This window comes from Macaca fascicularis, chromosome X (genome assembly GCF_037993035.2).
Source record: "Macaca fascicularis isolate 582-1 chromosome X, T2T-MFA8v1.1".
In the NCBI taxonomy this organism is placed as follows: Eukaryota; Metazoa; Chordata; class Mammalia; order Primates; family Cercopithecidae; genus Macaca; species Macaca fascicularis.
The window spans coordinates 36,549,228-36,574,151 of record NC_088395.1 but is presented as its reverse complement, the minus strand read 5'-3'; the positions used below and the strand labels follow the sequence as shown (position 1 = coordinate 36,574,151).

Below are 24,924 nucleotides of genomic sequence, written 5' to 3'. Positions count from 1 at the left end.
ATAAAAAAGACTGCCAAAGGAAAAGTTTCATCTTCTGATCTAATTTCAAATCTTTTGAATGTTAAAATAGTCCACAAATTGATGGGGCAGGAGAGGGGAGAGTCTGACACTATGACCTTGCCCTTTATGTCTTCTTGATAGCTTAAATAGAAAGAATAAATAATAAATATCACCTTGAATAGCATGTACTTCTAATCTCTTCTTGTGAAGAAAGTAATCCGGGATCATCTTCTAAGTCCAATGGAAGATTCCATCTTTATGGAATTGTGGTATTGATTTAATTATTCTTTCATTTACTGCCAGAATTATCTACTTGAATTTGGTCAAATTGTCCCACAACATTCATTCCAATGGGCTGCTTCGGAATTCAAGAATAACTTGTTCATGTTACCTTTATAAAAGAGCAAAGAAGTAAAAAAAAAAATGTGTTTTGAACATGTAGCAACAGTGTAGGGATTGTTTATTCATCCTCTCAGGACTCTTAGTTATACATGTGGTAAAGTCACTTTTAGAACATATACATCAATACCAATTAACTTACCTAAATTCCCTGTGCTCTCTTCAATGCAACATGACTGAAAATTCATCATCTATTGTCTATATAATAATCACTTATTGGCGTATGTATAGAAGGGTTCATTAGTGTTAGATAAAAATGGAACTACCACCAGGGCTCATAAGAGCAAGCAGAATGTATTGCTCTCTTGGCAAAAGCGAGCTAGGAAGATTACTCAAGACACGGGTTCACAGGGTATCACCAAATTAGAAGAAGAAAGACCGGATACAGTAAAAAAAGAGTGAGATTTTCCCAAATTAAGATTATGTATGTATTGTGTGTGTGTGTGTGTGTGTATGTAATATATATTGTTTCCATAATGTACAGTAAAGAAAGGACTTTTAAATGAGATGGTGTCAAATACCAGGAAGGTGTACCCTGAGGATATCTCTTATAATTCAAAAGATTAAAGTTACAAGTTCAGTTTTTTACCATTGTTTTGTCCGAATTTCTACCTTGTTTTTGTTGTAGTAAAAGATGTTAAGGCTTCTGGGTCTTTCACATTTTCATATAGAAAATGAAATACTCCTTTTTATTAAGCTGTTCTTACATTGCTATAAAGAAATACCTGGGACTGGGTAATTTATAAAGGAAAGAAGTTAATTGGCTTATGGTTCTGCAAGCTTTACAGGAGGCATGATGCTGGCATCTGCTGAGCTTCTGAGGAGTTCTCAGGAAGCTTATAATCATGGTGAAGGCACAGAGGTGCCGGCACATCACATGGCAAAAGCAGGAGCAAATGAGAGAGAGAGAGAGAGAGAGAGAGAGAGAGAGAGAGAGAGAGAGAGAGATGGGGGAGGTGTCACACACTTTCAAACAACCAGATCTCATGAGAACTCATAAGGGATCTGCCCCCATGACCCGAACACCTCTCAGCAGGCTCCACCTCCAATATTGAGGATTACAATACAATTACATCCTCCCAACAGTGCCCCAAAGTCTTCACTTGTTGCAGCACTAACTCAAAGGTCCAAAGTCCAAAGTTTCATCTGAGACAAGGAAAGTCCCTTCCACCTATGAGCCTGTAAAATAAAAACAAGTCAGTTACTTCCAAGATACAATGGGAATATAGGCATTAGTTAAATATTCCCATTCCAAAAGGGAGAAATCAGTCAAAAGAAAATGGCTACAGGGCCAATAGAAGTCTGAAACCCAGCAGGGCAGTTATTAAATCTTAAACATGCAAAATAATTCTTGACTCCATGTCCCACATCCAGGGCACACTGGTGAAGAGGTGGAATTCCAAGGCCCTGGGCTTGTTCTTTCCCTGTGGCTTTGCAGAGTTCAGCCCCCAGAGCTGTTCTCATGAGTTGGAGTTGCATGCCTGCAGCTTTTCCAGGAGCAGTGTGCAAGTTGCTAGTGGATATGCTATTCTGGGGTCTGGAGAATGGTAGCCCCGTTCTCACAGCACCACCAGTCAGAGCTCCAGTGGGGACTCTGTTGGGAGGTTCCAACCCCACATTTTCCCTCCACACTGCCTTAGTAGAGGTTCTTCATGAGGGCACCACCGCTACAGCAGGCTTCTTCCTGGGCATCCAGATTTTTTCATATATCCTCTGAAATTTAGGTGGAGGCCCAGCCTCATTAACTCTTGCACTCTGTGCACATGCAGGCTTAAGACCGTGTGGAAGCTACCAAGATTTACTGTTTGTATTCTCCAAAGTGATGGCTAGAGCTGTACCCAGGTCCCTTGAGCTCTGCTTAGGGCTGGAGCAGCTGGGATATGGGAAGTGGTGTTTCAAGGCCATGCAGGGAAGCAGGGCCCGGCACCAGGTCCACAAAACATTTCTTCCCTCCTAGTACTCTGGGCCTTTGATGGGAGGGGTTGCCACAGAGGTTTCTGAAATGCCTTCAAGGCCATTTTGCCACTGCCTTGGATATTAGCACTTGGTTCCCTTTTAGTTATGTAAATTTCTCTAGCAAATAGTTACTCCATGGCCTGCTTGAATTCTTCTCCTGAAAAAGCTTTTCCTCTCTTTCCCACAGGGCTAGCTTGCAAACTTTTTGAACTTTTATGCCTTGCTTCCCATTTAAATATAAATTCCAACTTTAAGTCATTTATTTGCTCCCACATTGAGATGGGATGTTAGCAACAGCCAGGCCATATCATGAATGCTTTGCTGCTTAGAAATTTCTTCCACAAGATATCCTAAATCATCGCTCTGAAGTTCAAATTTTCACAGATTGCTAGGGCATGAACAGAATGTAGCCAAGTTCTTTGCTAAGGCATAACATGTGTGACCTTTGCTCTAGTTCCCAATAAGTTCCTCATTTCCACCTGAGACTTTCTCAGCCTGGCCTTCACTTTCCCTATCACTATCAGCATTTTGGTTATTATTGCTTAATCAGTCTCTAGGAAGTTCCAAACTTTTCCTTATCTTCCTGTCTTCTTCTGAGCCCTCCAAACTTTTCCAACCTCTGCCCATTACCCAGTTTCAAAGTTGCTTTCACATTTTCAGCTATCTTTGTAACAAAGTACCACTCCTCTATACCAATATCCTGTATTAAGCCATTCTTGTATTGATATAAAGGAATACCTGAGATTGAGTAATTTATAAAGAAAATGGTTTAATTGGCTCATTGTTCTGCAGGCTGTACAGGAAGCATGGTGTTGGCAAGTGCTCAGCTTCTGGGGAGGCCTCAGGAAGCTGACATTCATAACAGAAGGCAAAGAGGGAGCAGCCACGTCACATGACAAAAGCAGGAGCATGCAAAAGGGGCAAGGTGCCACACACTTTGGAACAACTAGATGTCATGAGAAATCACTCGCTATCATGACGACAGCAGCAAGTCATGAGGGATCTGCTCCCATGACCCAAACACCTCCCACCAGGCCCCACCTCCAACAATGAGGATTACAATTCAACATGAGATTTGGGTTAGGACAAATATTCAAACTGTATCATTCTTCTTCATCCTTTTATTAGGCAATTTCCCTGACCATCAAAGAGCTTCTAAAGAAACCCCTAAATAATTTTATGGTGGAGAAGTAAATAGAGGTATGATTGATATTTGTTGGCTTCATAAATGGTTTGATACATCAATAATTCTTAACTAGGTCTCTAATAATTATATAATTTTTGTGTATGATGCAAAGTTAGGACGCCTCCCTCTTCTTAATGTGTCATCTCTCCTCCTGAAGGAATGTAGGGTGCTGGGAATAACCCACAGTGTGATATTAAAGAACAATGAAAACTGGAAGACAATGTCAAGTCAACTAAAAAATCAAAAGCCAGGTGGAATGTCAAGGCATGGATCAGAAGAGGCTATTCAGAGGTCAGAAAGGGAAGTGTCTGACAACAACAAAAGTATCCAAGAATCCAGACAAGACTGGCTATTTGAATTCCATGCACATGTGAGTGTGAAAGTGCTTGGGGGCTGAATGGAAAGGGCAATGATGAGAGAATTGCTGTAACCACCAAGGCAGAACTATGAGCTCATTTCATCCTGAGATTGTAGCCCAGCCGGGGAAGTCAAATAAACAAAACAAGTAGGACATTTTCTCAAGCCTACTTTAGCTGCTTATGAATCCTGCTATTGATAAGCATATTTAAATTTGTGGTAATTCTCTGGAAGCTGCTTTTGCTGTTTTCCAAAAGTGTGGTAGGTAGAAAGAACACTGAACTAGTAATACGGAGACAGGTTCTAGGACTTGTCCTGCTACTGATCTAGAATTTTTGATGAATATGCTAAATTCACTTCAAAATATACATTATGAAAGCTGTGTAAAAGGAACAGCACTAGGTAATGTGATGGATACAAAAATGATTAAGCTAAAATACCTCTCGTCTAAGAGCTCAGAAATCAAGTGTGGGAAATATTTATCCTCAAGTGATAATGAGCCATAGTGTGATAAGAACTAAAAGAGCATAAAGCACAGAGAGGAAGAAACAAGAAAAAATTAACTTAGATGAAAGGCATCAGCTATCTAAAACACATTCTGTTGGAATAATAATTTGAATAGAGTTTTGAAAGATGGAAGGTATTTTGCTGGTCAGGCATGAGACAGTAGCGCACTTTAGAGAAACAAAACTGCACAAGCAAATGTATGGGGCAACAGTTTCAGTGAGACCTAAGTTCTGGTTTTGGTTTTGAGACAGAGGAGGGAGAAACACTGTGGAGATAAGACACTGAATTGATGGGGAGTAAATCGTTGAATGCTTTGAATTTCCAGGTAGAGAAGATGATCTACTCTATAAGCAATGAGCAACCATTGACAAGCTTGTGAATATGACAGATAGAATAAAAATAATAACAACAACCAGTAACAACCCATGAATGTATTGCAGGGTCACAGGCTACAGAAATCAAGACATGCTTTTTCTGAACAAGGCAGGTGCAGTCAACCTAGAAAGGGAGGATCGTTAAAACAAAACTTTATACAGGATCAATCAATAGGATTTGGCAAAAAAAAAAAAAAAAAAAAAAAAGAGAAATAATTAGAAGAGAGAAATGAAAATTCTGTGGACCGCTTATTAAGTCTGTGTCTTTAAAACTATTTGTGGAGGGCATGGTTCCATCGTGTATCTCAAGAATCAAGTTGGATTGAAGGATCAAGTTGGACTATGTGTGTCTCTACAATGAACTCTGTGTGTTACTGGGTTTGTGTACAATTTTCTTTGGTAGTTTTCTGCTAAATATAAGAGATAAATAAAATTTGCAAATTTCTGTGATAAATTAAAGGTTTAGACCATGATCATGTTCGTGGATGCTTTCAATTCGGATATTCTAAGTATCATTTTTACTGTCATGCTATGTAGGAAGTCACTGAAAATACATCACCAAGGTGTCCCAAAGGCCCTGTGGAAACCTTAAGTCATTTAATGATGCCTAGAATTTCCTGGTTGTCTTATTCGATTTGATACTGCAGCAATCAAACTTGTAGCACTAAATAAACAGAAGTTATATGACATTGAATTTGGGAAATGTTACATAAGCCCTTAATTTTAACAATGCTTTTCGCTGGGAAAATATAATAATCAATATTAACAAACGTATTGAGCATCTGTACTGAGTGCATCTAAAAAAACAAATTGAATGGGGCTGGGCGCGGTGGCTCACGCCTGTAATCCCAGCACTTTGGGAGGCCGAGACGGGCGGATCACGAGGTCAGGAGATCCAGACCATCCTGGCTAACATGGTGAAACCCCGTCTCTACTAAAAATACAAAACATTAGCCAGGTGCGGTGGCGGGTGCCTGTAGTCCCAGCTACACGGGAGGCTCAGGCAGGAGAACGGCGTGAACCTGGGAGGCGGAGCTTGCAGTGAGCTGAGATTGCGCCACCGCACTCCAGCCTGGGCAACAGAGCGAGACTCCATCTCAAAAAAAAAAAAAAAAAAAAAAACAAAAAACAAAAAACCCAAATAGAATGATGCTGAGTACCTTAGGTTTTCTTTGGGAAATTTGGAAAAAGCACAAGTAGACAATGTTTCAAACATTCTAAAGCAGTTTTAAGTGATAATTATGGTCCCTTTTACCACCACCATTTATGACTCTCCCAATTTTTTAATTTGGTTTGTAAGTTTCCTACTTTAAGAGGTTATAGTGGCTCGTATTTACCAAGTTTTAACTGTTTCCTCTTTTTCTGTTGATTCAGTTACTGCTAAGTCTTAAGGTTCAATTTAGACTCCTTGTGGATCTAGGAACGTAACGTAATGGAGTGTGAGGGCTACTACAAATCAACTAAAACCATAGATCCAAGGCCCATTCTGCCCATTGGTTTTGTAGGAAGGAGGGTTTTCTATATTGTTTTTGAATGTCAAGGTTCAGGGATGTCAGGTAGGTGTCTTTCATATCAGACCTTGAGACAAAGTTTTAGTGTAGGTAGTTTATTTGAAATGGGACTACAGGAGACACAGGAAAGGAAGAAAGCTAATCTAGGATGTGCTATTGAGGTTACTACTGCAGGCAACAGAAGCTCAATCTTGCTAGGGACATAGGGAGAACAGAGAAAACACCTCAGAACGGTTCCACCAAAGGAGCGAGGATGCAGAAATATTATTTTCATTCGTTTATCATTGATTAATTATTGATCAAAGTCTGCTCCCAGGGGCACAAACTCCTGGCATTTCCAGCTGGACTCTGCCCTTTCAGGTCAAGCAGGTTCCTATGACCAGAGAAAGCCCAGAGGCAGAGAGTCACAGGTGCTTGCAGCAGAAAGCCTTTGGTCTATGTGGAAACGGTGGCTGCCATGGGGAAATGGGCAGAGGACCTACTTGAGTCCTTGTAACTCCAAAACATATTTCAGTAAAGTTTGTTCTCTCGTAGGTCTTAGAATTTTGTTCACTATTCAATTTTATCTACCTGAGTTGCCCTCACTCTACTTTCCTTTGGATTAATAGTAATTTGAACCTATAAAGACACTTCTTCTTAAGAAGGTAATATCCAGGATAAAATGAAACATGACAATTTAGCACCAACGTTTTAAGTATTTTTGAAATATTCACAACATGAAATTTATAATAGCATATCTCTCAGTATCTCATCTTTACTTCCTTCTCTGACTGAGAAAATTCCAATCCAAATGCACTCCATTCTGAGCACTTTCAATAATTGGAACATTTCATTTAGGAAAGCAATCATGATTTTCAGAAGACGCCTCATAAAGCTTTTAAGATTATTTAAATATTATCCATTACTATAAACACCAAAATATAAAAGCAATTAGATCTCTAAGTATGTTCATAGCAAAGGTGATTTTCTTTTCTTAAGGGATTTGAGAAGTTTTAGGAAGGCTGTGGGAAATATGTTCCGAAACTGACCACCTACCCACCACCACCCGCTGCGATGCAGTACAGCAGAAGAAGGGACAGACAAATGATCTATTACTCCATACTCAAAGAAATATCTTTAAGGGAGCAGAGACTGAGAAAGGCTTTTGAAAATTCATGGAGTTTTAGTTCTTGTCCTTTCCCGGGATGGCAAATCCAGTGAACATGGACTTCCACTCCCCTTTTCCTCAATTGCTACAGACAATACAAATTAATTCCAAAGACACTTTTCCAAACATTTTCTGTAAAGAGACAGAGAATAAATAGTTTAAGCTTTGCAGTCATGTGGTTTCTGTCTACTCAACTTTGCAATATATAAGGAAGTGCTTGTGCTGTATTCCAGTAAAACCTTATTTATAGGCAGTGAAATTTGAATGTTATATAATGTTCTTGTGTCATACAGTATTCTTCTATTTATTTTTTTCAACCATCTAACAATGTAAAAATTGTTCCTAGCTAATGTGCTATATAAAAATAGGTGACAGTCTACACTCGTCCCATGGACCATAGTAGGCCAACCTCTGTCCTAGTACAGTCCCTTCATTTTGGAAACAAGAAAATAGGGTAAAAAATGGTAAGCAACTTGCTTAAGAATACATGAATGTTTTGTGGCAGAGCCAGTGTGTGACAAAATATCTTAAAGTTGGTCCATACTGGCTTCCCTTTAATGATAAGTACCAAGCAACATACTCCCCTTTACTTTGATTAATACATTATTGAAAAGGATCAGACACACATCGAAATGAACTTTCTCCTGGATCCTTTTGAGATATACCTATATTATTTAAATGCTGCAATATAGAAGCAGATGAACTACATACACATAGATACAGGGGCTCTTTAATTAATTACCTTTATTCCAAATAGAAGATATAAGATATAAGCATATATTTTATAAAGCAGATATAAGAAATGGTCAATCTTTCTGTCTTCAGTGCTAATTTAATCATTAATGTTTTAAAGACTTACAAGCAACATCTACATGGGAAATCAAGCTTTAATAGCAATACTAGTATTTGAAATATATACACAATGAGATACCGTTCAGCCTTTAAAAAGAAGGAAATCCTGCCATTTGTGACAACATGGATGAATCTGGAAGATAAGACATTAAGTAAAACAAGCCAGGCACAGAAAAACAAATACTGCATGATCTCGCTTATATGTGAAATCTAAAAATAGTGAACTCATACAAGAGTACAATGCTAATTACCAGGGGCTGGGTGGGGGGAATCAGGATGATTGGGAGATGTTGGTCAAAGCATACAAAATTTCAGTTAGATAGGAGGAATGAGTTCAAGAGATCTGCTGTACAACATGGTGGTGATAGTTAGTAACAATGTATTATATACTTGAAAATGGCTAAGAAAGTATATTTTAAGTGTTCTTACTACAAAAAATAAGTATGTAAGGTAATGCATGTATTAATCAGCTCAGGCTAACCAGGCTACAATGTATGCATATTTCAAAATATGTTGTATACCATAAATATATACAATTTTTAGTTGTTAACTAAAACTTAAAGATTAATAAGGAATACCTACGTGAGAAATTTAGCTTTATTAGCCACACTGTTATTGGAAATACTGTTGTCATTTAAATTATATTTCGTTTTACTACAAATATACACCTGCACTTTAAAAGTGAACCAATTCCAATATTCACATAAAAAAACACTCATAACTCACAAATGAAGTACAATATATTCAGAGAACAGACTGAATTTTAAAAGACAAGGAAATATAGAAGGCCTATTATAATTAAACCATTATTCCTCAGAAATATTCTAAAAGATGAAATAATAGTCATCAAAGATCTACCTGAGACCAAGAAATATTTTGGAAAAAAAATTTATTGATTCTTCATCACCAAAGGAGCACCTTTGATGGTGGAAGACACCCCCGTTCTTAGGAGTTTAGCATTTTCACGGACAAAATTACGTCGATGGACTGGCACGTTGTCATGTGTCTTGTGAGTAGCATCAATTTTGGATTTTGCATTTTTCGGTGGCACGGTAGTTGGAGATAATCCGTTGATCTCATACATCCAGTACATTTCTTCTGTCTGAAGACAAAGAGGGAGAAATTTTTTTTTTTTTTAAATATCCAGGGACTTTAAAACATGTAGGGAAAAGTTCACTATAATTAACATCTTCTGGTCTCCATGTAGAGTATGGGAAAGGTACAAAACTGAAACCACTTAGAGTGACAATTAATGTGGAAAATAAAGCAAGTATTTCACTTTATGAATTAAGAATTATTTACTAAAAAATCTCTCAGAGATTCTCCTTGTAAACTAGACATCTGTCTGATAATAAGGGAAAACAATCTATTTGGTTTTCATAAGACTGTTGTCCAGTATGAACTCCAACTAATGGAAATAGTACCTTCCAAGATAAACACATTCATAAGAATTTAAGTGTAACCATAGAAATGACTGGTAAAATATATTTAGCTGCTTTGAAGATTATGCAAGTACATAGTATGTGTAACCATTTTATATATTTATTTTTATTTTTTATTTTTTAGACAGGGTCTCACTCTGTCACCCAGGCTGGAGTGCAGTGGTATGATCTTGGCTCACTGCAATCTCCACTTCCCTGGTTCAAGCAATTCTTGTGCCTCAGCCTCCCGAGTAGCTAGGATTACAGGCATGTGTCACGACACCTGGCTAATTTTTGTATTTTTAGTAGAGATGGGGTTTCACCACATTGGCCAGGCTCGTCTCAAAATCCTGACCTCAGATGACCCACCCTCCTCGGCCTCCCAAAGTGCTCAGATTACAGGCGTGAGCCACCGTACTGGCCCATAGTATGTATAACCATTTTAATATACCAAAAATGATGTCAGATCATTGCTGACAATCACCATCTAAATCCAAGTGAGTAGAATTTATATTGTGATTTGTTTAAAAATTCTTCATTTCTTCTGCATATATGTTTATGTTTATACTGAAGTCTCATTCCTTGTGCAGAACTTCCTGAAACCACCTGTGTTTATACTGGTGTCCTCCTAACACTAAGATTTATACCACGTATACTCAGAAAACTCATTCAGAATAAGTCCAGACAAACTGAATATTGCAATGCCCTGAGCTTTATATGTAGTGTGATACCTATCAATTAATATTAAGTGCAAGAATGTCTTACACAACTGTCATAGCCTCATCTTAATCATATCTGGCCCATTTATCTAGTGTTTGTAATAATTATGTATTCAGAATCAGTGTGTCAAAAGCAGACAAAACCAAGGAGCATAATATGACTGGGTAAAAAACATTTTACTTCATATAAGGATGTTTAATTTGAAAAACAAAGCTATATTTTAGCGATTGTGCATATGCATATATTTTCCAGTACATTGACCCACTTGATGGGTGAAAATGAGTGAGCTAAATGAAGAGACCTACACCATGCCTGGCATTTGATACTAATGCCTGAGTTACTGAAGGGCCCTGTGCCCATGGCCATCATTTAGTGGGTACACATGAGTAAGCTATATGAAGGGATCTATATCCTTACTTAGCACTTAGTGTGTACAAATGAGAGCTAAAAGTAGGGACTTGTACCTTTACCTTCACCAAGACACTTTAGAAATAATTACTTTAAAAAAATTATTTTAAAGTCCCAATTTTATTTATTGAAATTCAATTAAGATTTAAATTTTACAATAAGTGATGCTGAGCGTGTGTGTGCTTGTGTGTGTGTGTGCTTTGTGTGTGTGTATGGAAGTTGTTCATACTCTTCATTCCAAAAAGCTATACAACATTAATAGGCTTATTTTATGAAATAAGAATTTCTTCAGTCTAACCATAAATAAAAGCAACTATCCATGTGTATTTAAAAAAAATTTAAAGATCTAACTTTATATCTTCTATCCCCAATCTCCCTTTGAAAATATAAATACAAAACAGAAGTTAAAATAATATAAGAATACGTTAATACTTCCATATTACTAACATCTCATAGAATAACCACATCGAGTTTTTACAAAAGAATGCCAAATTGACAATTATACTTCTCAACTATTTATTTAAAGAAATTTGAAAAAATACACAGATGAAACTTCCACATTTAGGTTGTGTCTCTGTGTTCTGAAAAGAGATCGCCCAAAGTCCATGATCTCATGGAATGAATAACCAAAGCTGTATGTATATTTTTATTTCCCAAGTTTCCATTAAGAAAGCTATATATTTAAGGCACAGTTCTATGAATGGAAACAATTGATAATTATCCACTAGCAGATGTGGTCTGTGTCCACCCACAACCCTCAGGTGTTTTCATATCACTGCCTGCTTCAACTTTCAATTGTAAGATTAGCCTAAAAGTCCTTACTATAAAATATGTGTGAAACTTCATAGATCAATTTTGCCCCTCTTTGGCTCAAGATTGTTCAGAAACCCCGGAAGTCTTCTCTACTGGTACCAGAGTTTGAACAATCCCTGAGAGCATTTTTCAATCAGTGATTGGAATAGTGGCGGTTACTATATAAGTAACCAAACTTTCTTAACCTCTCAGGTGTGAAAACTCTGAGGTATGTGTTCCACGCCATTTCCCAGAGATCTTCCACGGGATTCATTTCCAGTTGCTCACTGTGGCAGATGCCTGGATAAAGTACCCTTTACTGATTTCTTCCCCTTCCCTATCTCACATCCTGTCTTCCCTACATCTGTTAATTGAGATCACATAGCAAATATGCTACTTGGATTTCTATCCTTATTTCAAGATCTGCATCTGAGATGCAGATACAAACCAAGATATTTACAATGCTATTTTCCACAATTTCATGCTAATGATCTATTCCTTTAAAAGCAAACACAAATTATCAATGTCTGGTTATGTCTCTAGTTATAACAGGTATATCTGTATATAAATATTACTTATATGAATACTATATTACTTATATTTTATAAGTATTACCTATATACTTATATACTTATATTACTTATATATTGTAAATGAAATCACAATCGTATATAATCTTATATATTATATATTACTGTATAAACTATATGAATAATTTATATAAGTATAAAGATAAAGCATCATATATTTTATGTTAGATAATTCTGATAATCCTCACATTTTCATAAATTAAGATTTATCATATCTACAAGGGATATAAGCAGATTTACTACTCTCTTTGAGTAGCACCGCTTTTTGTAAAACAGACTAAATAAGTACACTTTAGTCTCTCAAAGCTAGTGCTATATATCTTGTTTATTAGTGGGAAAAGACAACTTTTAATAATTTTAAATTTGATTTAATGGAATGGGAAATTATGAAACTTGTGAACAAGATTATTGAGGTTTTTTTAAAATTTATTTATTATTATTATACTTTAAGTTGTAAGGTACATGTGCATAACGTGCAGGTTTGTTACATATGTATACTTGTGCCATGTTGGTGTGCTGCACCCATCAACTCATCATTTACATCAGGTATAACTCCCAATGCAATCCCTCCCCCCTCCCCCCTCCCCATGATAGGCCCCTGTGTGTGATGTTCCCCCTTCCTGAGTCCAAGTGATCTTATTGTTCAGTTCCCACCTATGAGTGAGAACGTGCGGTGTTTGGTTTTCTGTTCTTGTGATAGTTTGCTAAGAATGATGGTTTCCAGCTGCATCCATGTCCCTACAAAGGAAGCAAACTCATCCTTTTTGATGGCTGCATAGTATTGCATGGTGTATATGTGCCACATTTTCTTAATCCAATCTGTCACTGATGGACATTTGGGTTGATTCCAAGTCTTTGCTATTGTGAATAGTGCTGCAATAAACATACGTGTGCATGTGTCTTTATAGCAGCATAATTTATAATCCTTTGGGTATATACCCAGTAATGGGATGGCTGGGTCATATGGTACATCTAGTTCTAGATCCTTGAGGAATCGCCATACTGTTTTCCATAATGGTTGAACTAGTTTACAATCCCACCAACAGTGTAAAAGTGTTCCTATTTCTCCACATCCTCTCCAGCACCTGCTGTTTCCTGACTTTTTAATGATCGCCATTCTAACTGGTGTGAGATGGTATCTCATTGTGGTTTTGATTTGCATTTCTCTGATGGCCAGTGATGATGAGCATTTTTTCATGTGTCTGTTGGCTGTATGAATGTCTTCTTTTGAGAAATGTCTGTTCATATCCTTTGCCCACTTTTTGATGGGGTTGTTTGTTTTTTTCTTGTAAATTTGTTTGAGTTCTTTGTAGGTTCTGGATATTAGCCCTTTGTCAGATAAGTAGATTGCAAAAATGTTCTCCCATTCTGTAGGTTGCCTGTTCACTCTGATGGTAGTTTCTTTTGCTGTGCAGAAGCTCTTTAATTTAATGAGATCCCATTTGTCAATTTTGGCTTTTGCTGCCGTTGCTTTTGGTGTTTTAGACATGAAGTCTTTGCCCATGCCTATGTCCTGAATGGTACTACCTAGGTTTTCCTCTAGGATTTTTATGGTATTAGGTCTAACATTTAAGTCTCTAATCCATCTTGAATTAATTTTCGTATACGGAGTAAGGAAAGGATCCAGTTTCAGCTTTCTACTTATGGCTAGCCAATTTTCCCAGCACCATTTATTAAATAAGGAATCCTTTCCCCATTTCTTGTTTTTGTCAGGTTTGTCAAAGATCAGATGGCTGTAGATGTGTGGTATTATTTCTGAGGACTCTGTTCTGTTCCATTGGTCTATATCTCTGTTTTGGTACCAGTACCATGCTGTTTTGGTTACTGTAGCCTTGTAGTATAGTTTGAAGTCAGGTAGCGTGATGCCTCCAGCTTTGTTCTTTTGACTTAGGATTGCCTTGGAGATGCGGGCTCTTTTTTGGTTCCATATGAATTTTAAAGCAGTTTTTTCCAATTCTGTGAAGAAACTCATTGGTAGCTTGATGGGGATGGCATTGAATCTATAAATTACCTTGGGCAGTATGGCCATTTTCACGATATTGATTCTTCCTATCCATGAGCATGGTATGTTCTTCCATTTGTTTGTGTCCTCTTTGATTTCACTGAGCAGTGGCTTGTAGTTCTCCTTGAAGAGGTCCTTTACATCCCTTGTAAGTTGGATTCCTAGGTATTTTATTCTCTTTGAAGCAATTGTGAATGGAAGTTCATTCCTGATTTGGCTCTCTGTCTGTTACTGGTGTATAAGAATGCTTGTGATTTTTGCACATTAATTTTGTATCCTGAGACTTTGCTGAAGTTGCTTATCAGCTTAAGGAGATTTTGGGCTGAGACAATGGGGTTTTCTAAATATACAATCATATCATCTGCAAACAGGGACAGTTTGACTTCTTCTTTTCCTAACTGAATACCCTTGATTTCTTTCTCTTGCCTAATTGCCCTAGCCAGAACTTCCAACACTATGTTGAATAGGAGTGGTGAGAGAGGGCATCCCTGTCTTGTGCCAGTTTTCAAAGGGAATTTTTCCAGTTTTTGCCCATTCAGTATGATATTGGCTGTGGGTTTGTCATAAATAGCTCTTATTATTTTGAGGTACGTTCCATCAATACCGAATTTATTGAGCGTTTTTAGCATGAAGGGCTGTTGAATTTTGTCAAAAGCCTTTTCTGCATCTATTGAGATAATCATGTGGTTCTTGTCTTTGGTTCTGTTTATATGCTGGATTATGTTGATTGATTTGCGAATGTTGAACCAGCCTTGCATCCCAGGGATGAAGCCCACTTGATCATGGTGGATAAGCTTTTTGATGTGTTGCTGAATCCGGTTTGCCAGTATTTTATTGAGGATTTTTGCATCGATGTTCATCAGGGATATTGGTCTAAAATTCTCTTTTTTTGTTGTGTCTCTGCCAGGCTTTGGTATCAGGATGATGTTGGCCTCATAAAATGAGTTAGGGAGGATTCCCTCTTTTTCTATTGATTGGAATAGTTTCAGAAGGAATGGTACCAACTCCTCCTTGTACCTCTGGTAGAATTCAGCTGTGAATCCATCTGGTCCTGGACTTTTTTTGGTTGGTAGGCTATTAATTATTGCCTCAATTTCAGAGCCTGCTATTGGTCTATTCAGGGATTCAACTTCTTCCTGGTTTAGTCTTGGAAGAGTGTAAGTGTCCAGGAAATTATCCATTTCTTCTAGATTTTCCAGTTTATTTGCCTAGAGGTGTTTATAGTATTCTCTGATGGTAGTTTGTATTTCTGTGGGGTCGGTGGTGATATCCCCTTTATCATTTTTAATTGCGTCGATTTGATTCTTCTCTCTTTTCTTCTTTATTAGTCTTGCTAGTGGTCTGTCAATTTTGTTGATCTTTTCAAAAAACCAACTCCTGGATTCATTGATTTTTTGGAGAGTTTTTTGTGTCTCTATCTCCTTCAGTTCTGCTCTGATCTTAGTTATTTCTAGCCTTCTGCTAGCTTTCGAATGTGTTTGCTCTTGCTTCTCTAGTTCTTTTAATTGTGATGTTAGAGTGTCAATTTTAGATCTTTCCTGCTTTCTCTTGTGGGCATTTAGTGCTATAAATTTCCCTCTACACACTGCTTTAAATGTGTCCCAGAGATTCTGGTATGTTGTATCTTTGTTCTCATTGGTTTCAAAGAACATCTTTATTTCTGCCTTCATTTCGTTATGTACCCAGTAGTCATTCAGGAGCAGGTTGTTCAGTTTCCATGTAGTTGAGTGGTTTTGATTGAGTTTCTTAGTCCTGAGTTCTAGTTTGATTGCACTGTGGTCTGAGAGACAGTTTGTTATAATTTCTGTTCTTGTACATTTGCTGAGGAGTGCTTTACTTCCAATTACGTGGTCGATTTTGGAGTAAGTACGATGTGGTGCTGAGAAGAATGTATATTCTGTTGATTTGGGGTGGAGAGTTCTATAGATGTCTATTAGGTCTGCTTGCTGCAGAGATGAGTTCAATTCCTGGATATCCTTGTTAACTTTCTGTCTCGTTGATCTGTCTAATGTTGACAGTGGAGTATTGAAGTCTCCCATTATTATTGTATGGGAGTCTAAGTCTCTTTGTAAGTCTCTAAGGACTTGCTTTATGAATCTGGGTGCTCCTGTATTGGGTGCATATATATTTAGGATAGTTAGCTCTTCCTGTTGAATTGATCCCTTTACCATTATGTAACGGCCTTCTTTGTCTCTTTTGATCTTTGATGGTTTAAAGTCTGTTTTATCAGAGACTAGTATTGCAACCCCCGCTTTTTTTTGTTCTCCATTTGCTTGGTAAATCTTCCTCCATCCCTTTATTTTGAGCCTATGTATGTCTCTGTGTGTGAGATGGGTCTCCTGAATACAGCAGACTGATGGGTCTTGACTCTTTATCCAGTTTGCCAGTCTGTGTCTTTTAATTGGAGCATTTAGTCCATTTACATTTAAGGTTAAGATTGTTATGTGTGAACTTGATCCTGCCATTATGATATTAACTGGTTATTTTGCTCGTTAGTTGATGCAGTTTCTTCCTAGCCTTGATGGTCTTTACATTTTGGCATGTTTTTGCAATGGCTGGTACCGGTTGTTCCTTTCCATGTTTAGTGCTTCCTTCAGGGTCTCTTGTAAGGCAGGCCTAGTGGTGACAAAATCTCTAAGCATTTGCTTATCTGTAAAGGATTTTATTTCTCCTTCACTTATGAAACTTAGTTTGGCTGGATATGAAATTCTGGGTTTAAAATTCTTTTCTTTAAGAATGTTGAATATTGGCCCCCACTCTCTTCTGGCTTGGAGAGTTTCTGCCGAGAGATCTGCTGTTAGTCTGATGGGCTTCCCTTTGTGGGTAACCCGACCTTTCTCTCTGGCTGCCCTTAAGATTTTTTCCTTCATTTCAACTTTGGTGAATCTGGCAATTATGTGTCTTGGAGTTGCTCTTCTCGAGGAGTATCTTTGTGGCGTTCTCTGTATTTCCTGGATTTGAATGTTGGCCTGCCCTACTAGGTTGGGGAAGTTCTCCTGGATGATATCCTGAAGAGTGTTTTCCAACTTGGTTCCATTTTCCCCCTCACTTTCAGGCACCCCAATCAGACGTAGATTTGGTCTTTTTACATAATCCCATACTTCTTGCAGGCTTTGTTCATTTCTTTTTCTTCTTTTTTCTTTTGGTTTCTCTTCTCGCTTCATTTCATTCATTTGATCCTCAATCGCAGATACTCTTTCTTCCAGTTGATCGAGTCGGTTACTGAAGCTTGTGCATTTGTCACGTATTTCTCGTGTCATGGTTTTCATCTCTTTCATTTCGTTTAGGACCTTCTCTGCATTAATTACTCTAGCCATCAATTCTTCCACTTTTTTTTCAAGATTTTTAGTTTCTTTGCGCTGGGTACGTAATTCCTCCTTTAGCTCTGAGAAATTTGATGGACTGAAGCCTTCTTCTCTCATCTCGTCAAAGTCATTCTCCGTCCAGCTTTGATCCGTTGCTGGCGATGAGCTGCGCTCCTTTGCCGGGGGAGATGCGCTCTTATTTTTTGAATTTCCAGCTTTTCTGCCCTGCTTTTTCCCCATCTTTGTGGTTTTATCTGCCTCTGGTCTTTGATGATGGTGATGTACTGATGGGGTTTTGGTGTAGGTGTCCTTCCTGTTTGATAGTTTTCCTTCTAACAGTCAGGACCCTCAGCTGTAGGTCTGTTGGAGATTGCTTGAGGTCCACTCCAGACCCTGTTTGCCTGGGTATCAGCAGCAGAGGCTGCAGAAGATAGAATATTTCTGAACAGCGAGTGTACCTGTCTGTTTCTTGCTTTGGAAGCTTCCTCTCAGGGGTGTACTCCACCCTGTGAGGTGTGGGGTGTCAGACTGCCCCTAGTGGGGGATGTCTCCCAGTTAGGCTACTCAGGGGTCAGGGACCCACTTGAGCAGGGAGTCTGTCCCTTCTCAGATCTCAACCTCCGTGTTGGGAGATCCACTGCTCTCTTCAAAGCTGTCAGACAGAGTCGTTTGCGTCTGCAGAGGTTTCGGCTGTGTTTGTTATTGCCCTGTCCCCAGAGGTGGAGTCTACAGAGACAGGCAGGTTTCCTTGAGCTGCTGTGAGCTCCACCCAGTTCGAGCTTCCCAGCGGCTTTGTTTACCTACTTAAGCCTCAGCAGTGGCGGGCGCCCCTCCCCCAGCCTGGCTGCTGCCTTGCCGGTAGATCACAGACTGCTGTGCTAGCAATGAGGGAGGCTCCGTGGGTGTGGGACCCTCCCGGCCAGGTGTGGGATATGATCTCCTGGTGTGCCTGTTTGCTTAAAGCACAGTATTGGGGTGGGAGTTACCCGATTTTCCAGGTGTTGTGTGTCTCAGTTCCCCTGGCTAGGAAAAGGGATTCCCTTCCCCCTTGCGCTTCCCAGGTGAGGCAATGCCTCGCCCTGCTTCAGCTCTCGCTGGTCGGGCTGCAGCAGCTGACCAGCACCGATCGTCCGGCACTCCCCAGTGAGATGAACCCAGTACCTCAGTTGAAAATGCAGAAATCACCGGTCTTCTGTGTCGCTCGCGCTGGGAGTTGGAGACTGGAGCTGTTCCTATTCGGCCATCTTGCCAAGATTATTGAAGTTTGTTTGGGCTAATATTTAACTGACATGTTCTTTAAAATCATCATTTTTATTTTCAAGTGAGGCAAAATGAAGACAATATAGTTGCGAACATTGACTTAATGCTTAAAATCATTCATTTAAAAAAGATAATGATAATGCAAATAATATTTTTGATTTAGATAATGCTTTAATGATTTAATGGTTCCATTTATATAATGTTCTAGAAATTACAATATTCGTGGTTGTCAGGGGTAGGGCAAGAATTACAGTGTTGGATATCCTTAGCACAAGGTAACCCTTCATACAGAAGGTGGGGAAGAGAGTGGGCATATAGGTGAAGCAGAATTGGCTATAAGTTGATAAATGTTCATACTGCATAATTAGTGCATGGTGATTAATTATGCTCTCTATCTCTGTACATATTTGGAATTTTCAATAATAAAAGTAGAATTAAGAAAATCATGATTTCTTAAACGTTTGAAACTCAATTTTCCCTACATAAACTGTATCAAATTGTACCACTTTAGGCTAAAAATGGCATATGCTCTGTTGTTCCCATGTAACAACTTGTTCCCTCACATAAAATCTTTAATTGCACTGCCAGTAATTTGTCAAATCAAGACAGAGAAATCAGGCACAGGTTTTGTTGGTAAAGCCTTCTGTTAATTGTAGAACTGTCTACTGTATGCTAGATAAAATGAACATAATTTTAATTTGAAAATATTTTTAAAGATGTCATTTAATCCCCTTAAAGCAAACTGAAGCAAGTACAATATGATCACTTTAAATTATGTATCAAGGCTGGGTGCAGTGGCTCACGCCTGTAATCCTAGGACTTTGGGAGGCCAAGGCGGGTGTATCACAAGGTCAGGAGATCAAGACCATCCTGGCTAATACGGTGAAACCCCATCTCTACTAAAAACACAAGAAAGTAGCCGGGTGTGGTGGCAGGTGCTTGTAGGCCCAGCTACTCGGGAGGCTGAGGCAGGAGAATGGCGTGAACCTGGGAGGCGGAGCTTGCAGTGAGCCGAGATCGCACCACTACACTCCAGCCTGGGTGACAGAGTGAGACTCTGTCTCAAAAAAAAAAAAGAAAGAAAAATTATGTATCAGTGTAGGCAACAGGGTATGCGCAAAATGTCAACAAAGGCTTTACCTTCTTACTACCTAGATTGTAAGGACTCTTAGAAAGATGAAAAAAATAGAAATAACTTTCTCAAACAATATTCAATATTTTGTCTCTGTTCATTAAAACAATAAATTTTTTCTGCCTATGGCACTGGCTAATTATTGCTTGATTGAGAAATCTAGAAATTGCTTTTGCGCCAGGAGTTGTGTGTATACGACACCATGCATGTGTGCCAATGCTACTGAAAGTAGACGGTGGTAATAGATACCTTGTTAGAAACAGTTTGAAAGTTGTATTTAGCCTGAAAGCTCTTACTATAACATTTGTGTGAAACTTTATAGATCAACTCTGGTTACTGAATACATGTTCAAAATTGTATTTACCTTAACTGTTAATAAAATGATGACTTTAACAGATGATTACTGGCTCACATCATGCTTTTTCCATTCAAAATAAGTGTTATCTTTTATTCCATTTTTTAAATGTTAGACTTCAACATCTTGCCAATACTCTGCCTTAATTAAGGGCTCCAAAATCCCTATCTCAAATAACCTAAAGTTAATGAAGTCCTTGAATAGGTATGTTACAGAAAGTAATACATAACTATATAAATCACTTTACAGTCAGTATTTGTCTCTTCCACAGTTCCTTAATATGGAAGGAAAGTATTTTTTTTAACTTTCCTCTAGTGTTGACAACTTTTTTGTTATATACCATCCTTAAAATTCTGTTCTTGGATAAAATAAAAGTAAACCAAGACTCAGCAGTTGAGATAAGTTGATTTTTGCACAGCAAGATTGTTATTCTTTATCTGTGACCATTTAGGAAAACCTTTTCTCGCTAGTTTATTTAGTGTGTTTAGTTGCATCAAACATCCTTGACTATTGTCTTTGTAGAACTCACCTGTATTACTAATGTTGCTTTATATTTCCTACAGTACATTTTAGGTTTAAATCCTACAGTGATGAGAGTTCCGTTTGTGTTACAAGGAAGAAGTTCTCCAGCCTGAGGTCTTACAAAAAACTCCAGATCACTGCCAGGTAGGAAGTGTGCAGTGAATGGTTCAGGATTTCTGGAACAAAAGTACAAAATTCAACTTACTAAATGTGATCATTACCTCATTCTCTTTGTGAGAGCTTGATGAGAAGAATTTGAATCCTGCTGCCATAGGCCTGGTTAAACATTAATGCTGAATGCTTACCTAATAAGAGCGAGGAGGCATTTTTAAAAAAATTACTGAAGTCATTCTTCCCAGGGTGACATAATGAAATTCTAAAGATTTTTAAAATCTCATCTTATTTTTATAATGTACAAAGTGGTTGGGTGCGGTGGCTCAAGCCTATAATCCCAGCACTTTACAAGGCCAAGGCAGGTGGATCACCTGAGATCAGGAGTTGGAGACCAGCCTGGCCAACATGGCGAAACCCCATCTCTACTAAAAATACAAAAATTAGCCAGGCATGGTGATGCATGCCTGTAATCCCAGCTACTCGGGAGGCTGAGGCAGGAGAATCGCTTGAACCTGGGAGGTGGACGTTGCAGTGAGCCGAGATCACGCCATTGTACTCCAGACTGGACTACAGAGTAAGACACAGCGCGGTGGCTCATGTCTGTAATTCCAGCACTTTGGGAGGCTAAGGTGGGTGGTTCACCAGAGGTCAGGAGTTCCAGACCAGCCTGGCCAAAAGGGTGAAACCCCATCTCTACTAAAAGTACAAAAATTAGCTGGGCATGGTGGCTTGTGCCTGTAATCCCAGTTACTCGGGAGACTGAGACAGGAGAATCGCTTGAACCCAGGAGGCAGAAGTTGCAGTGAGCCGAGATAGCACCATTACACTCCAGCTGGGGCAACAAGAGCGAAACTCCGTCTCAAAATAATAATAATAATGCACAAATTAAAAAATGTTGAATCTATAAAAATTGGAACTATTCAATGTCCTTAATGGAAATGCAGGCATTTGTAAATTAATCCATATATAAAATGACTGACCACCAAAGCAGTCATAATACCTTTTGTTTCTGTTTCTATTCCATGGTGATATTTACTCATCCTCCCTTTAGCTTTTCACTTGTTGAGTGAAATGAAAGCACTTTATAATTTCATTAAATATTATTGGGCCTGAAAATGAGTTGCTATGATCTGAAGTGAATTGAGTGACATTTAAGATTCAAGTGACTATCTTTATGTCAAGGTTGACTATACTTGAGATAAGGACTGCAAAATAAGTTGAAGAATTTCTTGGTAGAATACAGAAGAAGAGGAGAACACTGCATGGAAGTTTTGAGAAATTTAAAACTCAAATTGACAGGAGTGATACTCATAAAAGGCCAAGTTCAGCCTCCAAAAGCAGATTCAACAGTGAAACATAGGAGAGGATGCAGAAAGGATTCAGGCTGGAACTCACTGATCTATTCAGCAAATATGTATTGAGTATCATAACAGAAGGTTTGAGAACATGGACTATGGATCGGAATCATAGCTTTATTTAGATGGATGACTTCAGACAATTTACTTAACTTTTCCCTACTTCAGTGCTGACATCTGTTAAATTGTTAATAGTCACTGCAAAGCCATTAGATTAGTGCCTGATACACAAAAAGTGCATTATAAGGACTCGCCAATAATACTTTAGTTATCATTATTACTGTTGTTCTTATTTCAAAATATTTTATTACCAGTGCTAGGCTATGATACAATAAATGAGAATGAATAAGACAGGGCACCTAAGGGAATTACATCAAAAAATGGCAGAATGGGAACTCCCAGACCTTCCTTCCACAAATGAAGACACAAATTTAACAACAGTCCCTTTTGTGAGAAATCCAGAAGCCAGTTAAGAGGCTTTTGTAGCACAGTAGAGCATAAAACAAACTATATTGAAGCCAGTAGGAAAATTATTGGCACCCTCTTGCCATTATCCCCCCTGCTGGCACAGTGTCACAGAATTGGGAAGAAATGCTCAGCTTCTGGCTTCTCTGCAGGGAAGGAAAAAGAAGGCTGAACCAGACATCCAATGTTCTGACTTTACAGGAGAGTGAGGCTGCTCAAGGGACTGGTTTCTGATTTGGCTATCTCAGAATGCTGATGGAGCTTAGCATGCTCTAGATTTCTGAGGACTACTAAGAACAAAAAAAGGCTGAGTGGTGTGCTGCTGCTTCAGAGGACTAATGGTATAGCAGACAGACACCAGAAGAAACAAGAGACTATAACTTCCTGAAAAAAGAAATAAACCAACACATCTCTCTAAATAGAAATATACATGAACAAGTCCAGAAAAGACACATCCACATAAAAGGTTTGCAAGGCCTCCAGAATCTCTAGCCAGGCTGATTGGTGAAAATCTTTCCCAGCAGAAAGCCAGTCTGTGAAGACTGAGAGAGAAGGCTGTTTTTTTCTTCTAGTGCACTAATAACACAGAGCTATAAGGAACATGAACAAACAGCAGAAAATGGTCCAATCAAAACAATAAAATAAATTTTTAGAAACTGATCATTAAAAAACAGAGATATGAAACTGCCTGTCAAATCATTAAAATAACTGTCTTAACGATGTCCAACAAGTTCAGAAATACAATGCATGAACAAAATTAAAATTTCAACAAAGAAATAGAAAATGTGAAAAGAACAAAATGGAAATTTTTAAGCTAAGGAATTCAGTAAGTGAACTGAAAAATTTACTAGAGGAATTGAACAGCACATATGTTGAAACAGAAGAAAGAATCAGTGAACTCAAAGACAGGTCATTTGAAATTATCCAGTGAGAGGATCATTTAAAAAGAATGGAAAAGAGGGAAGAAAGCCTACAGGACTTCTAGGGCACCTTCAAGCTGCAAAACAAGTATTATGAAAGTCACAGAAGGAGAAGAGAGAGAGAAAAAGAGTAAGAAAACTTATTTAAAGGAATAATGGCGTAACTTCCAAAATCTAAGAAAGGAAATAAGCATCCACATTAAAGAAACACAATGAATCCCAAATACGATGACCTGAAAAAAGTCCAGACCAAATATATTATCATCAAATTGTTAAATTCATAGACAGAAGTGACATCAGCAAGATGCCTGAATAGGAGATATGAGCCTTTGTTCCCTTATAAAAAACAAGAATTAGACCGCTATCCACAAATAAAAAAAGCCCTAGTAAGGCTCCAGATTCCAACTAAGAACCTACAGCATCACAGTGGAGCAATGAATAGAGAGTAACTACATAGAAAAGATTGCTAGGGAGATTGGCATACCTGAAACATCTGAAGACAGCTAGGGACAAAGAAAAAGGGTGAAGGGTATTAGCATCAGACACATGGTGGATACTACTATGGTCCCCAGTGACCTGCTCACTCTGGATATGTTTGCACCCCTGACCCTGGAGCATTTGCTGCTGAGGATTTCAGCAGCCCCTGTGAGAGACATAGACTCTTGTGGCTTTACAGTGGAGGTCTCCTTAGTGCTGATCAGGACAATTCCAGCAACCTGCTGTGGAGAGGACATTGGCTTTTTTGTCACTGAGGTAACCAGTGGCCACTGCCACCAAGAATCTCCTTGAGAGGGAGGTGCCATTGCACCCAAACCCCCAAGAAGGAGCCTCTGTTATGCTGTCCCAGAACAGAGGCCACCATCACCCTAACCCTGTGCTCACCCTGAACCTTAGAGCTGTTGTTGATCTATGCATGCCTACACTCCAGAACTCAACTCTGTAGTCACTCTGGATGTGTCTACACCACTGACACTGGAACTATTGCTGCAGCAGGTGGTGTCTGTACCCTGAATCCTAGAACTGTGGTTGCTTCGCACATATCTGTGCCCCAGATCCTGGATCCATATTCCCTCCATGAGCACCTGCACTTAGAAGATCAGAGCCACTGCTGCAATAGAAACACCCATGCCCGAGATCTCAGAGTTGCTGTGGCTCCCCAGCTGCTGCACAAACATCTGTGACTTGCATATTATTACCAATGCTAATGTGTGTACACCTGTGCCTCAGTGCTAATGCCACTGCCATCCCAGACTCAAAGTCATGGTCCCTCCATG

General features: G+C 38.7%; 1 protein-coding gene across 1 annotated transcript in view; it reads right to left on the bottom strand.

The window, feature by feature from the left end:
- Positions 1 to 8,161: 8,161 nt before the first annotated feature.
- Positions 8,162 to 24,924, bottom strand: part of CFAP47 (cilia and flagella associated protein 47) — a 429,680-nt gene continuing 412,917 nt past the window's right edge. Inside the window, exons 63-64 of the mRNA XM_015443631.3 lie at positions 20,804 to 20,972; positions 8,162 to 9,391 (exon numbers count right to left, since the gene is read on the bottom strand). Coding sequence (XP_015299117.3) covers positions 9,179 to 9,391; positions 20,804 to 20,972 — 382 coding nt within the window. The 3' untranslated portion in view covers positions 8,162 to 9,178. The remainder of the gene's footprint in view (positions 9,392 to 20,803; positions 20,973 to 24,924) is intronic.